At 34.2% G+C, this 17,281-nt stretch overlaps 1 protein-coding gene across 4 annotated transcripts in view; it reads left to right on the forward strand.

Moving 5' to 3' along the window:
* Positions 1-17,281, forward strand: part of DGKB (diacylglycerol kinase, beta 90kDa) — a 543,595-nt gene that overhangs the window by 378,088 nt on the left and 148,226 nt on the right. For all 4 annotated transcript variants that reach the window (XM_014544666.1, XM_014544667.1, XM_014544665.1 and 1 more), the window contains one exon: positions 7,245-7,440. In XM_014544666.1, the coding sequence (XP_014400152.1) occupies positions 7,245-7,440 (196 nt within the window). The remainder of the gene's footprint in view (positions 1-7,244; positions 7,441-17,281) is intronic.

Below are 17,281 nucleotides of genomic sequence, written 5' to 3' on the forward strand. Positions count from 1 at the left end.
ATAGATATAGATATAGATATATAGATATAGATATAGATATAGATATAGATATATATAGTGTTATATATTTATACCATTGTATATGTGCATATGCACATATATTTATTAGTAATACCTAAATCTCCCTTCCCCTCCTGAAATGTTATTTTTAAAAATCCATTATTTAGTGGATATTGAACATGTCTTGCCCTCAGAATGTTCAAATAAAATCTGTAGAAGAAGGCAAAAATGAAAAAAAATTATAAGTATGTCTTCTTGTTGAATGTAGGGTACATGCTCTACCTTTCCTTGACTTATCTTACTACTGAACACAGATTGAAAAAAATGATCTAGGAGAGATATTCCTTGTTTATGTATAGAAAAACTCAAGTTGTCAGTCTTTCCAATTTAATTTCTATATTCACTACAATCCCAATCAACACCCCAGCATTATTTTGTAATATTGACAACTGATTCTAAAGTTTATATAGAGAGTTAAAGACCCAGAACAAATTGAAAAAGAACAGAAATGGAGGCTGACACTACCTAACTTCAAGACTTAGTGTAAAGCTACAGTACTTAAAACAGCGTGATATTGGTGAAGGAATAGACCAAATAGACCAATAAATCAATGGAACAGGCTCGAGATCCCAGAGACAGACCTCCATAAATACTGATCTTTGACAAAGGAGGGAATGTAATATAATAGGAAAAAAGGGCTTTTAAACAAATGGTTCTAAAACAACTGGGCATCCACAAGCAAAAAAAAAAAAAAAATCTAAACATAGATCTTCATTCTTTTTTTTTAATGGGATACTGATTTCTATTTTTTTAAATTTTTTTCTTTATTGATTAAGGTATTTCATTCTTTTTTTTAATGGGATACTGATTTCTATTTTTTAAAATTTTTTCTTTATTGATTAAGGTATTTCATATGTGTCCTTATCGCCCCATTGCCCCCCTCCCCCCACTCATGCCCTCACCTCCTGTTGTCTGTGTCCATTGGTTAGGCTTATATGCATGCATATAAGTCCTTTGGTTGATCTTTCCCCTTTACCCCCACCCTCCCCTACCTTCCCTCTGACCTTCCCTCTTAACAAAAATTAACTCAAAACGGATCAAAAGTCCTAAATGTAAAATGCAAACTTATAAGACTTTTAGAAGATAATGTAGGAAAAAAGCCTAGATGGCCTTGGATATGGTGATACCTTTTTAGATACACTTCAAAGATATGAGGAAACAATTGATGAACTGGACTTTGTTAAAATTAAAAACTCTGCTCTGTGAAAGAAAATGTCAAGAAAATGAGGAAGCAAGCCACCAATGGAGAGAAAATATTTGCAAAGGACATATCTGATAAAGGACTCTGAGCCAATATATACAAAGAACTCTTAAAACACAACATTAAGAAAGTAAACAATCCCATTGAAAAATGGGATGGAGATTTTAACAGACATTTCACCAAAAAATATCCACAGAAGGCAAAGAAATGATACTCCAATGAAAATTAAAACAATGACCTCCCGCTACCCGCCTATTAGAAGCCTGAAAACATCAAATGCAGGTGTGGATGTGGAGAAAGAGGAAGTCTCGTTCATTGCAGGTGGGAATGCAAAATGACAGAGCTACTTTGGAAACAGTTTGGCACTTTCTTACAAAACTAAATATACTCTTACCATATGATCCATCAATTATACTCATTAGAGTTGAAAACCAAAAGGAATTGAAAACGTATGTCCATGCACAAACCTGTACATGGATATTTATAAAAGCTTAATTAATAATTACCAAAACTTGGAAACAAACAAGGGGTTCTTCAGTAGCTGTGGATGCATATATTCACACAATTATGTATTTATGTGTCACAGAATAGAAAATGTTCAAGAAAAAGGTTGTATCATATAGCAAAAGTTATTTGAATGAAAATCAATGTGGAAAACATTGACATCTTATAGAATAACTATTTAGAATGTTCCCCAAAAAAATATGGGCAATAGAATTAAATTATTTATCTTAGGCTGTGTTTCTAAATGCCCTCCACGTCTGACTTACCATCTCTGCATTGACTGGCTTGTTCTGGAAACCACTACAGTAACATTTATAAATCAGAACCAGAGCCATGCACTTTCCATTCTATTTTTGCAAATCTTAAAATACTGTTATAATTTTATGTATTCATCTTAATTCTAAAATGTGGGGTTTGTGTGTGTGTGCGCGCGTGTGTATATGGATGGCAATATAAAATCTGCTTCTCTACTTTTTAATGAATCCAGTCTATCATATTAGTAGAATATTCCTTTCTACCCTCAAGGTTACTTCATAATTAAATATAACAAAAACAGCAATTTGGAAATTCGATTCTGTTTCCTGTTGCTTCCTATTTGGCCTAAAATTATACCAACTATGGTTTGAAAATATATACCAGAGACTAAAACCACTCCAGTACAAGAGTGCCTCATGTAATGGGTATATATATTTTATAAGCATCCTCTTCAAAACACATTTAGTGCATGACCCTTCATTTCACATTTCTCTTTCATACAGGATGCTTTTTCCAAAAGGGTTGAATATTTAGAATAATATGAATATCATGAGATACTAGTTTATAATGATACTAGAGGCCTAGTGCATGAAATTCATGCATGGGGGGGGGTTCCCTTAGCCCAGCCTGCACCCTCTTGCATTCGGGACCTCTTGGGGGATGTCGGACTGCCAATTTAGGCCCAATCCCACAGGGATCACTCAGGGATCAGGCCTAAACTGGCAGTCAGACATGCCTCTCGAAATCCGGGATGCTGGCTCCTAACTGTTCACCTGCCTGCCTGCCTGCCTGATCGCCCCTAACCACTCTGCTTGCCTGCCTCATTGCCCCTAACACCTCACCTGCCTGCCTGCCTGATTTCCCCTGCTTGTCTGCCTGCCTGATCAACCCTAACCGCCTCTGCCTGCCTGCCTGATCGCCCCTATCCACTCTGCCTGCCTGCCTGGTGCCCCTAACTGCTCGCCTGCCTGCCTGATTGCCCCTAACCACTCACCTGCCTGCCTGATCCCCCTAACCACCTCTGTCTGCCTGCCTGATCACCCCTAACCACTCTGCCTGCCTGCCTGATTGCCCATAACCACTCGTCTGCCTGCCCAATCACCCCTAACTGCTCACCTGCCTGCCTGATCGTCCCTAACCACCTCTGCCTTGGCCCCTGCCACCGTGGCTTCATCCAGGTTGTTCGGCTGTCCGGTCTTATTAGCATATTAGGCTTTTATTATTATAGATAGCTAAGTTTTATCTATTATTAATTAAACCTCATGCTTGGTGCTAAGCAATGCAAACACATTATTTGATTTAGTCTCCCTCAAAATCCTATGAGTTAAAGAGATTTTATGTTTCCATTGCAGAATTGAACAGATGAACATTTTCTTTAATAATTTAAGAGAAATAAGAATTGTGTTGCTGCCAAAGGTTTTAAATCTAAGGAAACAAATAAATTGTAGATTTTATACATACTAATATGTGTGTATATGTGTATAAACTGATGATGTATAATGTATATGGTGAGAGAGAGATTAACAGAGTTGAAATTTTTAATTTTCAGAATATCAGTTATCTTCTAACTTTGTTACCAAAGATAAATGAAAAATTAAAAGTTTTAAAATTTTAATATATTAAAAGCAAAGTTTGTATTACATTATTTGGGAAAGGCACCTAAGGGTCTTATGTTTTATTGAGCAAAATATGAATGATTTTTATCTGACCTCAGCATAAAATTAGACTCAGTATGAAAAAAATATTTACAGTTTATCATTAATTTTATCTTATCAAATTTATTATCCACATTTGCAGCTTTCCAGTGTTCCTCACATGTTTTGAATTTTCTTGTCAAATTAATTGAATCTAAAACACTAAATTCACATATAAAAGCTTTCCCTTAACACCTTTGTGTAGTATGGTGCAGGGTATATTAGTAAACCAGGATTCAAATGCACTGGGGAAAAAAAATTTTAAACATCTTCTTTTCTTTTAGGTAAATTTCTATGGAATAAGATCTTCCCTTTAAAACCTAAAAGAGTAGACAATGGCATCCCAGCTTCGCAATGTGCAAATAGTTCCCATAGTACTATATAGTACTATATGCTAACAACCTTTTCTCTACATAATAAAAATATTCAGAATTTATTGACTAACCGAGGCTGTTCGCTTTTAAGCTTTTACATTCTTTTCCTCTGTAGCTACCTTTTTGAAAATCATAAATCTTTGAAACGGATGAAAATATTATCTGACACAGTATTATAACTTGTTTATATTTCATAGCTCTCACCTCAGCTTTTATTTCCATGCACTGCACTGGTGCGCACCAGACAATTTCTGGTCTCCATCAGAACGAGCACTGAAAGTTTCCTGACTAACGAACATAATGTTAAAGCAAACAGAGGAAGGTAGTCTGGGGTCAAGAACTAGTGGAAACAAATCATTAATAAATAGCAATTTATGTAAGTACACTGTCCTCCTCTCATGGGAACCTCAGTGTTCTTCAAAAGTCCTTTATTGGGACTCAATGATTTTTTTTTAACTTTGTTAAAGAGCTACTTACTCTGTTTCCTTAAAACTACATGTGACCAGACGCTGAAGATTGAAAACACGAATAATGGTATATACTGATATTTTTCAATTGTCACATGTAGCTTCCCCAGTTCATTATTTTTAAGCCTATTTGCCAATGTGCTTTCCTTTTAGGCATAAGAACAAAGGAAGACTTCTTCACTAATTCTGAAAGTAACTTGTCACAGTGGGGTTCTAAGGCCTAGTCACATAATTGTCTTAGTGTCCTACCTGCTGTGTTCAATATTGAGTGAAAATGGAAGCCAGGCCCCAACTTCAGTTTATTTCTCAATTCTTCTGTTATTTAAGTGATTTTAGTCGGTTTGGGGGAAACCAGACCTTTATAAATTAACAGCAGGGAAATACCAAAGGTGTCAGATTGCATATTTATCATCTTTTTCGTGTAATACTTAAATATGTATTAAGAAGTGACTGACATAAATTAGGCAGATTTCAGAAGCCACAGGCCATGGCTTGTAGGGGACCCCCTTCTGCTTGACATTTCATCCTTGTCAAAGATCAAATTATTTTAATTTAGGCTGCAAATTATAAGGAATGAAGACTTCTTTGTGGGAATTCCCTGTGGTAATCTGACTTTTGTTGTTACTGCTGCTTGTCAGTGTGCAAAAGATATAATATGCATGCAAATAAGGTTAAAAAATATGTACTATCTAATTATCCAGCCAGTACATTCCACTTGAAGACAGTGGGAGGCCTGACACACAGTATGTGTTTGATTCATTGAGGCCTGCAGGGTATTTACACAAGATTACTTTTAATTATGAAATTAATATCTGTTTATCTAGAATATATAGCGGTAAGTGAGTATACACATGAGTAGAATTCTTTAGTAAAAAGAAATCATCTTAATTTAATACATGAAAAGGAAGTAAAAAAAATACTTGTTTCTGGGGTGGGGGGTGAGGGGGGAGGAGAAGACATCATCCAGACCTTGGTTTCACCCTCATTGAAGCAATTTGAATGAAAACTTGGCACCTTCTCTAGAATTTGTTTCTAGCCCTGCCAAGTAGGCTCAAGATGTGATGCTTTATTTCACAGTGTTTACATTTTAGTGACTAAGATGCAGTATGAGGTTCAGTGTGATGAGGCAGAAGTGGAAAAAAGATAAAGATTTTCTATTTGTTTAGTTTTTGTTTTTATCATGTTGACATAGCATTAGCTCTTCTAGGTTCAGAAATCATGATTGCCATGAGAAAGAAAATGATGATTACTCTCAATGTCGTTTTCCTAGACTATGACATGATACATAAAACAACCCCACTGCAGATATCCTTCAAGTTCTGAAATACATATTCCCAGCAAAGTTTTTTGTAAACTAAACTTATGTATTTATATCTCTCTTCTCGTACTGACTTATAATTGAACATGCGAGAACAATGTCTGGGTTTTATTTGTGACTAGAGGCCCGGTGCACAAAATTCATGCCCTCGGGGGGGGGGGGGTCCCTCAGCCTAGCCTGCACCCTCTCGCAGTCCGGGAGCCCTCACAGCATGTCTGACTGACAGCTTAGGCCCGCTTTTCATGGGGTTTGAGCCTAAGTTGGCAGTCGGACATCCTTAGTGCTGCCTCAGAGGCAGGAGAGGCTCCTGCCACTATCGCCGCTGCACTGGCCAGCCAAGAGCCAGGCATATAGCTGAGCAGCCCTCCCACTGTGGGAGCACACTGACCACCAGGGGGCAGCTCCTGCATTGTACTGGTGGTCAGTGTGCATTATAGCGACCTGTCATTCCACAGCTTGATCGATTTGCATATTAGCCTTTTATTATATAGGATTATTACCATTTTAGAAAACTCAAAAGAAATGAGTGACTCCAAAAATACAGTATAGCCTGTCACTCTCTACACATGTCTATTGGTGGGAATGAAGAGAAAATTCAAAATATTTTAAAATTTACCGCTGTGTCTGTTATCAAGTTTTGTATTTTTCAGACAAACAGAAAAAAACCTGCCTAATTAATGGTTTTTATTTTTTAATTCATTGTTACAGCAGCTATAAAGTAATGATGGGTTAGTGATTACATTTACTGCTACTCTTGGCATTTCCCTCACTCAGTCTGCCTAGTCCTCCATATTCATTTAGACAATTATGTGTCTCATTGCCTTTAACACTGTATTTGGAACTTAATCTAGAAAGAAAAACAAAAAAACCATCATTGGCCACTCTAATGTAATTCAGAGCTCTTGCAAATTCTGTTTTGTACTTTTCTTTTTTCAAAAGTCTGTTCTTATTCACTTTCTCTTAAAAGTGCCTTGAAGTATGTTCTAAGAAGGAGGCAATCATTAAAATTTCCACCTAAAATTTGACCAAACTTCCCAGAATCAAGCTTTTTGTAACACATTGGAAATTTATAACTTGTTATACATGCAGATACTAACGCATCTCTTTCCCAAAGGTTTTCTATAAACAAAAAGAAACTGATGATTCAATTTGATCATTTTTAAAGAGTCTGAATAACAGGTTAATTTTATCATCTGTTTTATATTTTATATTGACATTTAAGGTAACTATTGAAGTGTTCTTGTAAAGCTTATTTAGAAATGACAAGATTGTGGATTTTAAAGTTCTTATTAAAAGATAAAGAAATATGAAAGGAGAAATCAAGGAAAGAAAGACAAAATATCTTTCTGTTCTTTTCTTTTTACTGATCAGTGTGATGGAGTTCAGATAGATTTAATAAACATCTCTCTGGAAGGAATTGCTATCTTGAATATACCAAGCATGCATGGAGGATCCAATCTTTGGGGAGAGTCTAAGAAAAGAAGAAGCCATCGTCGGATAGAGAAGAAAGGATCTGACAAAAGGACCACACTCACAGATGCCAAAGAGTTGAAGTTTGCAAGTCAAGGTAAGTTTTCTCACGTTATTTGTTAAATTTATTTTAATCTGCTTTTAGAGGCTACATTAAAATTAAAGAATATCCCATCACTATCGTCTATAGATCTATAGATTTATAAGTTGTTTTTTTCATAATCAGATATGCATGTGTGATTACATTATATCATAATAGATTCTACAATCATGTGTACACTAACTGTATTTTTCTTTTTTACTTCTTTATTCTCCTTTGGGTATATAACATCTTATAGACAACAAATACATCTGGATATTTAGAGTATAATAATATAGCGTATATTGTACATTAAATTCTGGAATGTGATTGTCTTGCTCAGGGTGTTCCAGTTGCTCTAACAAGGGCTAGTTAAAGCCTTTCTAAGGTTGTGCTGCAAGATTTTTTATTCGTGGCTTTGCTCAGTCAGGCTGTGACATTGAAGTATCTTATATTAAGCTCTTGTTCTAAGTACCATACATAATTGCATGTTTAAATATCCCACAATAAATTTCAATTATCTGCTATTATTTCAGAAATTTAATAACAACAATTAGGAAACCTGGGGAACAGGGGGCAAAGGATGAACAAAATAGGATAGAATAGTTGTGGATCAGAATTTTCAAGGACATTGTAATATATATCACATTGGGACTTGACAACTAAGTCCTGTTGATAGATTTTATAAGCAAAGATAAATTGATAGCATTCTACTAATTTATCATGTCCAAATAATTTATGTGTATTATCCATACTATTTCTTTACCTTTTAGAATCTACCTAATTCTATTAATGACGTTCAGATGTCTAAGAAAACATATTGACTCAGCCCAGTGCAAAGACAACATGTGAAGTTGTTATAGGGTTATTATGAACCCAATATAATAATGAGTATATTTTTTTAATAAATAAAATAAATGTGAGGAGTGTTGTTAGGCTTGATGGTGATAGGACATGGCTTTATGTTTTAATGTCTTCAGGTGTCTGATTCAAGTTTCAGTAGCAGGCAGTGACTTCCGTTATGTGGATTTTGGTGACTATAAGAGTGACAAAGATTGATGGAGAAAGCATTAGGTATCCTCTTGACAGAAGTGCTTATTAAAACCTGCCAATGATATGCCGAAACCGGTTTGGTTCAGTGGATAGAGCGTCGGCCTGCGGACTGAAAGGTCCCGGGTTCGATTCCGGTCAAGGGCATGTACCTGGGTTGCGGGCACATCCCCAGTAGGAGATGTGCAGGAGGCGGCTGATCGATGTTTCTCTCCCATCGATGTTTCTAACTCTATCTCTCTCCCTTCCTCTCTGTAAAAAATCAATAAAATATATTATAAAAAATAATAATAATAATAAAAAAACCTGCCAATGATAGAGGTTTTGATGCCCCTTAGATGTGTAGGTAATCCTAAAGAGGTACATCTTGAAAAGTAGTGCAATTTATTTATTTATTTTAATTTCAAATTACATTTAACTTTCAATATTATTTTATATTGGTTTCAGGTGTACAGCTTAGTGGTTAAGACAATCATATACTTTACAAAGTGTTCTCCCCTATATTTTCACTACCCACCTGGCATCATATGCTTTTAACCATGATATTATTGACCTTATTCCATATGCTGTATTTTATGTCCCCATGACTATTCTGTAACTACCAATTTGTACTTTTTAATCCCTTCACCTCTTTCACCCAGTCCCCCACCCCCTCTCCTCTGGCAACCATAGACACTCTTTGCATCTATGAGTCTGTTTCAATCTCATTTATTCATTCATTATTTTCTTTCAATTCCACATATAAGTGGAATCATATGGTATTTGTCTTTTTCTCTATTTCAAAAGTAGTGTAATTTAATACAAGTAAGTTTATACCAAATTAATTAAAGTGCTTTATACTCAAAATGAAAACAACTATATGAAAACATGGGGAAATGTTTTTTAAAGGAGAAATACATAGACAAAATGAGTAGTTTGGGGCTCTATGAATTTAAAGCTGAAGGGAATTAATTATATATAACTAGAGGCCCAATGCACAAAGATTCGTGCAAGAATAGGCCTTACTTCCCCTGGTTGCCAGCACCGCCTTCGTTCAGGCCCAGAGCCGCCTTCTGCCTTTGCGCACTGCCCAGAGGCCCTGAGTGGCCATGGTGACAACGCAAGCATCCCGGCCTGGCTGCTGCCATCTTTGTCAGATCAATTTGCATATCCCCTCCTTATTGGCTGTGGGCACTGCCATCTTTGTCACAAAGTGATGGTCAATTTGCATATTCTGTCTTTATTAGATAGGATTATAAACTTCTAAGATTTAATGTGGTTAATATTGCATTTATATTTAAATAGTACTTTAGTAAATTTCTAAGAAATTTAACGAAAATGTTCTAAATATTAAAATTAGTTCAAGGACTATACTAAGATCAAACATAAAAAGCTCTGCTCTCTCCCTAGGGAAGCAATGAGTAGATATACATTACATAGTAATATAGTCCATGCAATCAAAAAGAGTTTTATGTATATTATATATATGTAATAATTTTCAGGGTTATTTTTATAGTTGGTTACTACATACCAATAGTTACCATGTCCTTTGCATGTAGATATTACAGTTATATATCTGAATTGATTCTCAATGCTCAACTGCCAACTACGTTCACCCACTGAACTGTTAAAACTCTTAAGACTCATAGGTATTTTTTACCAAGGCAGTGTGTACACCCTCTATGGAGCTACTGCAGACATACTGTTTACTGGCCTCACTCTTCTTCTGTGTATGCTTTTCTCAATAATACACATTTGGAATAAAGCACAGAGATGTCAGCCAGAACTATTCTCATGGACTATCAGTGCTCATAACTATAGGAATCTCTTCACATTTTACCTTCTTGCTGTGTAAAACAATCAGGACCTAATTTTCATAAACTTGGAAAAGGAGAAAATGGAAATCTATAGGGTTTATGATTTAGGGATATTTATTCTCAGTACAAAATGGAGAAAAACAGTAGAAATTAGAGTTTTTGAAGCTCATTGGGTGAACAATAACAGAAGAATGTTTGTAACTAAATTGGCTCAATTTTTTTGTTCCCCCTCTTACTAAACTATGCTTACAGGGTTTAGTTTTATTTTAAGGTAAGTATAATTTCACTGATAAAAATGACTTTATCAGCTAAATGTAAAAAGTAGACTAGTATATATTAATTACTTTTTCCTGTTAATTAAATTTCCCAAGAAAATGTTTTATTTTTATATATTTTGCAACAGAATAGTGGAAAATATCTCCTCTTTTTAAGTATCTTCAAGCTTTGATGTTTTAATTTCAAATTTATTTTATTAATTATTAAATGTTATGCTTGATAGTGAGGAGTGAAATTTAATACTTAAAATATCTTTATGAATCCCTTTCCTAAATGGTATATTATTCAATCATTTCATTGTGTTTTCAGTTTCACAAAAACAACAATGATAATAATGTGAGGGTCAATGAGCATTTTAAATCTAAATATGTTTTTAAATAGACACAAAATGATTGCAGATATAGACTTTAGAATGTGGAAAATATAATTCTAGTTCAACATATTTCTTTAACCCAGATTCAAATTAATGTATTTTACTATATTAGTAAGATAGTGAAAAATTGAATAGTGTAACTTCTTTATCAGGAGCATTTTCTCAAAATATTAACTAACAATTTTCCTAAATATGCTTCCATAAAACACTAAAGTTTAAAATAAATGTTTACTATATTGTAATGGATCCTTGTTTCCATAAATCTTAGAAAGCTTTTGCTGATGTGGGTGGAGGAGTTGGGAAATCATGCAGAACTAGATTTTTGGTAATAAAGGTAAATTATTTTATTTAGTAGAAGGATATACTAATATATTAAGAAAAAAGTTTACAAGTTTTCTTTTTAATTAAAAAATGTGTCATAACCAGTGATCCCACTTCTAGGAATATATCCTAAGAAGCCCAAAACACCAATCAGAAAGAATACATGCACCCCTATGTATATGGCACCTCTGTTTATGATAGATAAGAACTGGAAACAGCCCAAATGCCCACCAGTAGATGAGTAGATAAAAAAGCTGTGGTACATTTACACTATGGAATACTACGTAGCTATAAAAAAAGAATTATCTGTTACCCTTTGAGATAGCATAGAGGAACCTGGAGAATATTATGCTAAGCAAAAATAAACCAGTCAGTTTAAGAGAAGCATCACATGATCTCACTCATATTTGGAAACTAAAGAACAAAATAAACTGATGAATAAAATAGATCCAGAGACATAGAAGCGTGGAACAGACTGTCCAATCTCAGAGGAAAGGTGGGGGTGGGTGGTTGGGTGGGTGGAAAGAGATGAACCAATGAATAACCCATGGACACAGACAATAGTGAGGAGAAGGCCTAGGGAAGAGGGTGCAGACTAGAAGGGGTCCATGGGGGGGGAGGGGGTAAAGAAACATTTGTAATACTTTCAAAAATAAAGATTAAATTTTAAAAAGTGTCATAGAACAAAGGTACAGGATTAGGTTTTGAGCATTAAATTCTCATTTATATTGTGCTGTACATGATCTGGAAGTCCTGCACAATATTTGCTTGCAATATTTGAGGGCACTCACAGTATAAGATTAGAGTATCTTCTGTTAAGAAATTCACTGGTTGGAAATTTTGGGGTTGATTTCATTCAAGTTGATGAAAATTATAAGTAATTCATTTAATTACATTGTTGTTCCAGAAAAATATTCTATAACAGTTGGGTGCAATTCTGAATCTGATTCACACTCACACTCATCTAATTCAGTGAACATTTCCTTAGTGGGTTTTTCTTTTATTGTTTTTTCTCTCTCTTTTCTTTCTTTTTTGAAATATAAATGAGTGTATAATATATAGACAGCAGGTCTTCAAGCAAAGCTGTGAGGTAGGCGGGTACATCTCCAGTGCTCTGAGCCTTAAGAGTCAATCATTCCCATTTGTATCAGTTACTGAGTTCATCTTTGCTGCCCCCTCTTCTGAATTAATTCTAAGCATCAGCAAGATGTCTAATAAATTTATGCACATTAATGTATAAATGACTGATTGCATGAAAGTAGAGATATTTGCATTTTAAAAGAAATAAAGGCCTTTAGCTAAACCATTATTTTTCAAACTGAGTTATAACTCCAATTCTTCAGAGGTGCTCTAAAATTTTTCAGCGGTTCAAATTCATTATCGCCATATTTTGAAATAATAAAAACACCCTAAAGTGTTTCTATAAAATAATTTTTTCATATTAATGACTTTCAAACCTTTCAATTGTGTTATCAGACAAAAAACAACTTCCTCTTCTCCTGCATCTCTTCCTCCTCTTCTTCTCAATTGATCAATAACAGTAGATAGATTTACATATCCACATGTATACATGTATGTATATATATATGTATATATATGTTCATATGTATATACATAAACAGATGTAAATTAGTAATCAATAACAGTCACATTAACTGGAGAATCTGTCGCTCTGCAATGGTCATCTAAAAATATATCTTTGCATATTGAATGAGGATAATTATACAAATGGGTACATTACCACCATAGCACATGTTAATTAAATAGAATTAAAAGGCCCAAAAGCTCAGGTACTTTAGTTTGACATAGTCAACAAAGAGCATAACAATCAATGGACATGAAAACAGGTGACCATGCTAATACTTTAAAAGTAAATGGTCACCACTGTTTGGAAAATTTTTGCTTATAAAGAAATTGCACTAGTAAGCTCACTCCCAAAAATAATAGTCCTGTATTAGTTTGTATATCAAGTGCATTTTATCACAGATTTATGATATAAACATGTTCACCACTGCCAATAAAGAGCCAGCAATGAAATTGAAACACATTTCAGCTAAGCATTCAGAATGAAATAAATTTGACCAATTGAAACTTCAAGTGAACATCTGAACCAGAGAGCAAGTAACATCATATCAGACACTTGTACTGAAAAAGTTAAAAAGAAAAATACGATATTAAAAAGACACCCTTTGGAAGTAGTTTTTAACAGAACAGTGAAGATCTCTCAGGTAATGTGAGCAGTTTTTAGTTATTCAAATGATTTCAATTCTGAAAATGATAAGCCTAACTATTCCACTCTCCAGCACTGAAATCAGAATGATACAAGATAGCCAAGTGAGATGTAAAAAAAAAATGTGTACCGTTTACAATTACTTATCTGTTAGTGTCAGGATATTCCCAACACTACACACCCAAAACAAAATACAGAAATCAATGAAAAATAGGATGCCTGTGACACTGCAACTGTCTTCACGAAATAACTTCGTTATTTTCATAGATTTGCTGCATTAAAGTGGTAACAATTTAAGCATTTAAAATGTATTTTTACAAATAACATTCTAAGTTTCTCTTGTATTTACTGGTTTCTAAAAAAATTGCTCCTTTAAAAAAAAGCGGTTGATTGCTTTAAAAAACTTGAAAACCACTGAGCAAGAGTAATTATATTTAAGCCATAGTTTCAAACATTTGCCAGAAGCTAACAGGAGGTACTTTCAGGAGCAGCTGGATTTACTGCTTAAATCCTCATTAACTGGGTGACTATCTACCCCACCTATGGATACAGTTAGCCAGGTATATTATTAAAACTAATTAACATACGATGTCTCTATGAAACTTTCAATAATTTAATTCCCATTTACCAATGTTAATTCTCTTATTTGGACAGAATTTCCCAAAGTGTAGCATGCATTCAACTGATGGGAATTGGAGATGGTTTAAGCAGTTACAGATGAATATTTTAAAGTGTAATAGTTTACTATTACAGGTGTTTTCTCTTTATAGTAAGGGGTATTTTTAAAAGCATAATTGTAATATAAATTTAATTTTTAAAATAAATTTACTTAAGTAAAAACCAAAACTAAGCAGTAATACTGGAGGTACATGGGCACGGCAAAAATTGAAGGTAGAACAAAAAATACTGAAGTGTGGCAAATTGCACCAGGCAAATACTTCAGCTCCCACCACTTTGTATAATTTGCACAGCCCCAGTTTTGAATACTTAGTATAAACAATATTTTTATTCTTCATCATCTTGTGTAAAATGTGCTATGTACCAGTTTCCCAAGAATAAGCCCTTCCATGTACTTTACACTGTACACGCCCCCACCCTACCTTATTTGTTGTCTGTGCACGGTGCTAGAGAAGACTAAAACCCTGATTCTTCCTAGGACCCAGAGAGGCGAGACTGTGTATCTGATTGGCTGTCAAGGAATCTCTCTACATCAAATGACTTTATTAACATATTATTTTGAAACCTCTGAAGAAGTAGGGAGAAAGAGGTCAGTTTAAAACAAATTGATCAAAGAGAATAAATGAGTTGATGTCCATGAACGCTTGGCAAAACTTGAATTTTTTTTTTGCCTCCGAAGATAAATAAGGTTATTGGCTCTGATGTCTTTCTTCATCTTTAAAATGGGGATGATGAGTTCTGGAGGAGCTGAGATGAATGTATGGGCGCTGTATGTCGTATTCCTGGATAACTGTTCAAGGAGCATTTAAATAGCTAGACCCCAACAATTTCTATACCTTGTAAAAGTTATACTTTTCTGAAATTTGATGGTAATGGGCATTTGTCATCCATTATCAATTTTTCTACACATTTCTATGGATTATTTAGGGTAATTTAGATGGCAGTGTTTTAAGTTATCTAAATATAACTGCAACATTTTAGAACTGTAGATGATGTGTTTGGCATTCAAACACTGGCAAGCGGAATAATTTCCAAGCATTTAAAGTCAGTGATTAAATCAATTAAGTTTAGAAACAAGAAAAGGATTTCATGCTGCATTATTTTGCCTGGATATTAAAATTGTTCAAAAAAGATCATGGCACTTGAGATGTGGCATTTCACAAAAATATATGGACATACTAATATCATGATAATTGGTTGAAAAGAGATAGATCCAAACATTTGTAGCCTTTAAGGAGATGTCTCAAAATGAGTTCCTAATTGTATGTTTTTAAACCACCTCCCTTGAAGTTTTCCAGCAGTAGGTAACACATACAGTAGCACAAACTTAATAAAAGCTATCAAAATATAAAAATGTGTTCCCAATTAAAGATTGCATCATTACCCCGGATGTCTTAATGTTGTGACTTTTTTAAAATAAAAGTCATGCTTCTAAAGTTTATAAACAGTAATAAAACAAAATTAGAGAATATAAGACATATTTCCTGTATATAACATTAGAACTATATTTCAAAATATAAAACCATGTATTCTTATCTTTGGCCTAGCTATCCTCTAAAAGCATGTATATTATGAAGAAGCATTTGTGAAATTTATTTGTCATGACACTATAAAAACTTCATAGAAACTGCTAGCCTCCTAGAAATTTGGAAAGGAGAAAGCATGAATTGAATAAATTAATATTTTAGGAACAGTTAAAACACTAAATTAAATGATCTTAGGAATATTTTTATATTCCTTCTGGAGCTATATAAAATACATTTTTGTAGCTAGTATTATTTTTCCTTGTTCCCATGGTCAGCAGTCAAATTTTCAAAATCTGACATGCAGAATAATGGTAGAAAACTTATAGTAAAATTGGTAAGGCCACAAAATTATTTTGGATGTAATATAGCATATAAGTATTCATTTAAACAAGAAAGTAGTATTCTCTAATGTCATAAATGAGATTGTTGCTATTAAGGGCTTATACTTTTTTTTTTATCCTCACCCAAGGATATTTTTTCATATGATTTTTAGAGAGAGAGAGAGAGAATGGAAGGGAGGGAGGAGAAGGAGAGAGAAACATTGATGGGAGAAAGACACACCAATTGATTGCCTCCCACATGCACCCTGACCGGTACCAGGGATTGAGCCTGAAACCTAGGTACCTGCCCTTGACCAGTAACTGAACCTGTGACTCTTCAGTCTGTGGGCTGATGCTCTAACCACTGAGAAAAAGCACCGAGAGCTAAGGGTTTATTCTTGAAAACAAATTGAAATTAGAAAAGCAGGGAAAATCTGAAGAATAGGTAGGTAGGAATGGCAGAACAAGGAGCAACTTGTTTTCACCCAGTGAATGTGGGAAAGATTGAGAAAAATGAGTTTTTAGTAGCAGTCACAGATTGAAAAATATATGATTTGGCAATCAATTTAATAGTTGCAAGGGAAGAAGAAAAGAAATTTGTTTACTTGAGGTTTTAAATTAAGGCTCAGCTATTATCTTCTCTGACATCTGAGGCAAATACCCTCTTATTTTCACAAGGCTGTTTTGAGAACTTCTATATTTCTACTATTGATTTTAGTTGTAACATCAGGGAAGGATGAAAAATATAAATGCTTTAACAGGTCATTTTCTCTACAATGTTGATGTCCACTATCAGTGATAAAATAACCATCTTATAATTTGTTTCTGTGACATAATATTCAATCCTGAGTCTGTTGAAAATAATGGTAGGTCATCTACCCAGACCAAGACTGCATTATAATTTTAAGTAAATTTAACTTATGCAGTGGTGAAAATATGAAATGTATTTTTAAGTTAAATAAATATTGGCTGATTATACAAGCTTCAACTAATTAAATAATACCCATAAAGCATGCTTTCAAATAGTTGTCACATAAAGTTTCCAAATATGAGACTATGCATAGAAGTGTCCTAAATATAAAACCCTATCATAACTTTGCCATTTGAGGGTAATGTGTTTTTTTGTCTTTTTTTTTTAAATATGTTTTATTGATTTTTTACAGAGAGGAAGGGAGAGAGATAGAGAGTTAGAAACATCGATGAGAGAGAAACATCGATCAGCTGCCTCCTGCACATCTCCTACTGGGGATGTGCCTGCAACCCAGGTACATGCCCTTGACCGGAATCGA

The sequence above is a fragment of the Myotis brandtii genome, unplaced genomic scaffold, assembly GCF_000412655.1.
Source record: "Myotis brandtii unplaced genomic scaffold, ASM41265v1 scaffold374, whole genome shotgun sequence".
In the NCBI taxonomy this organism is placed as follows: Eukaryota; Metazoa; Chordata; class Mammalia; order Chiroptera; family Vespertilionidae; genus Myotis; species Myotis brandtii.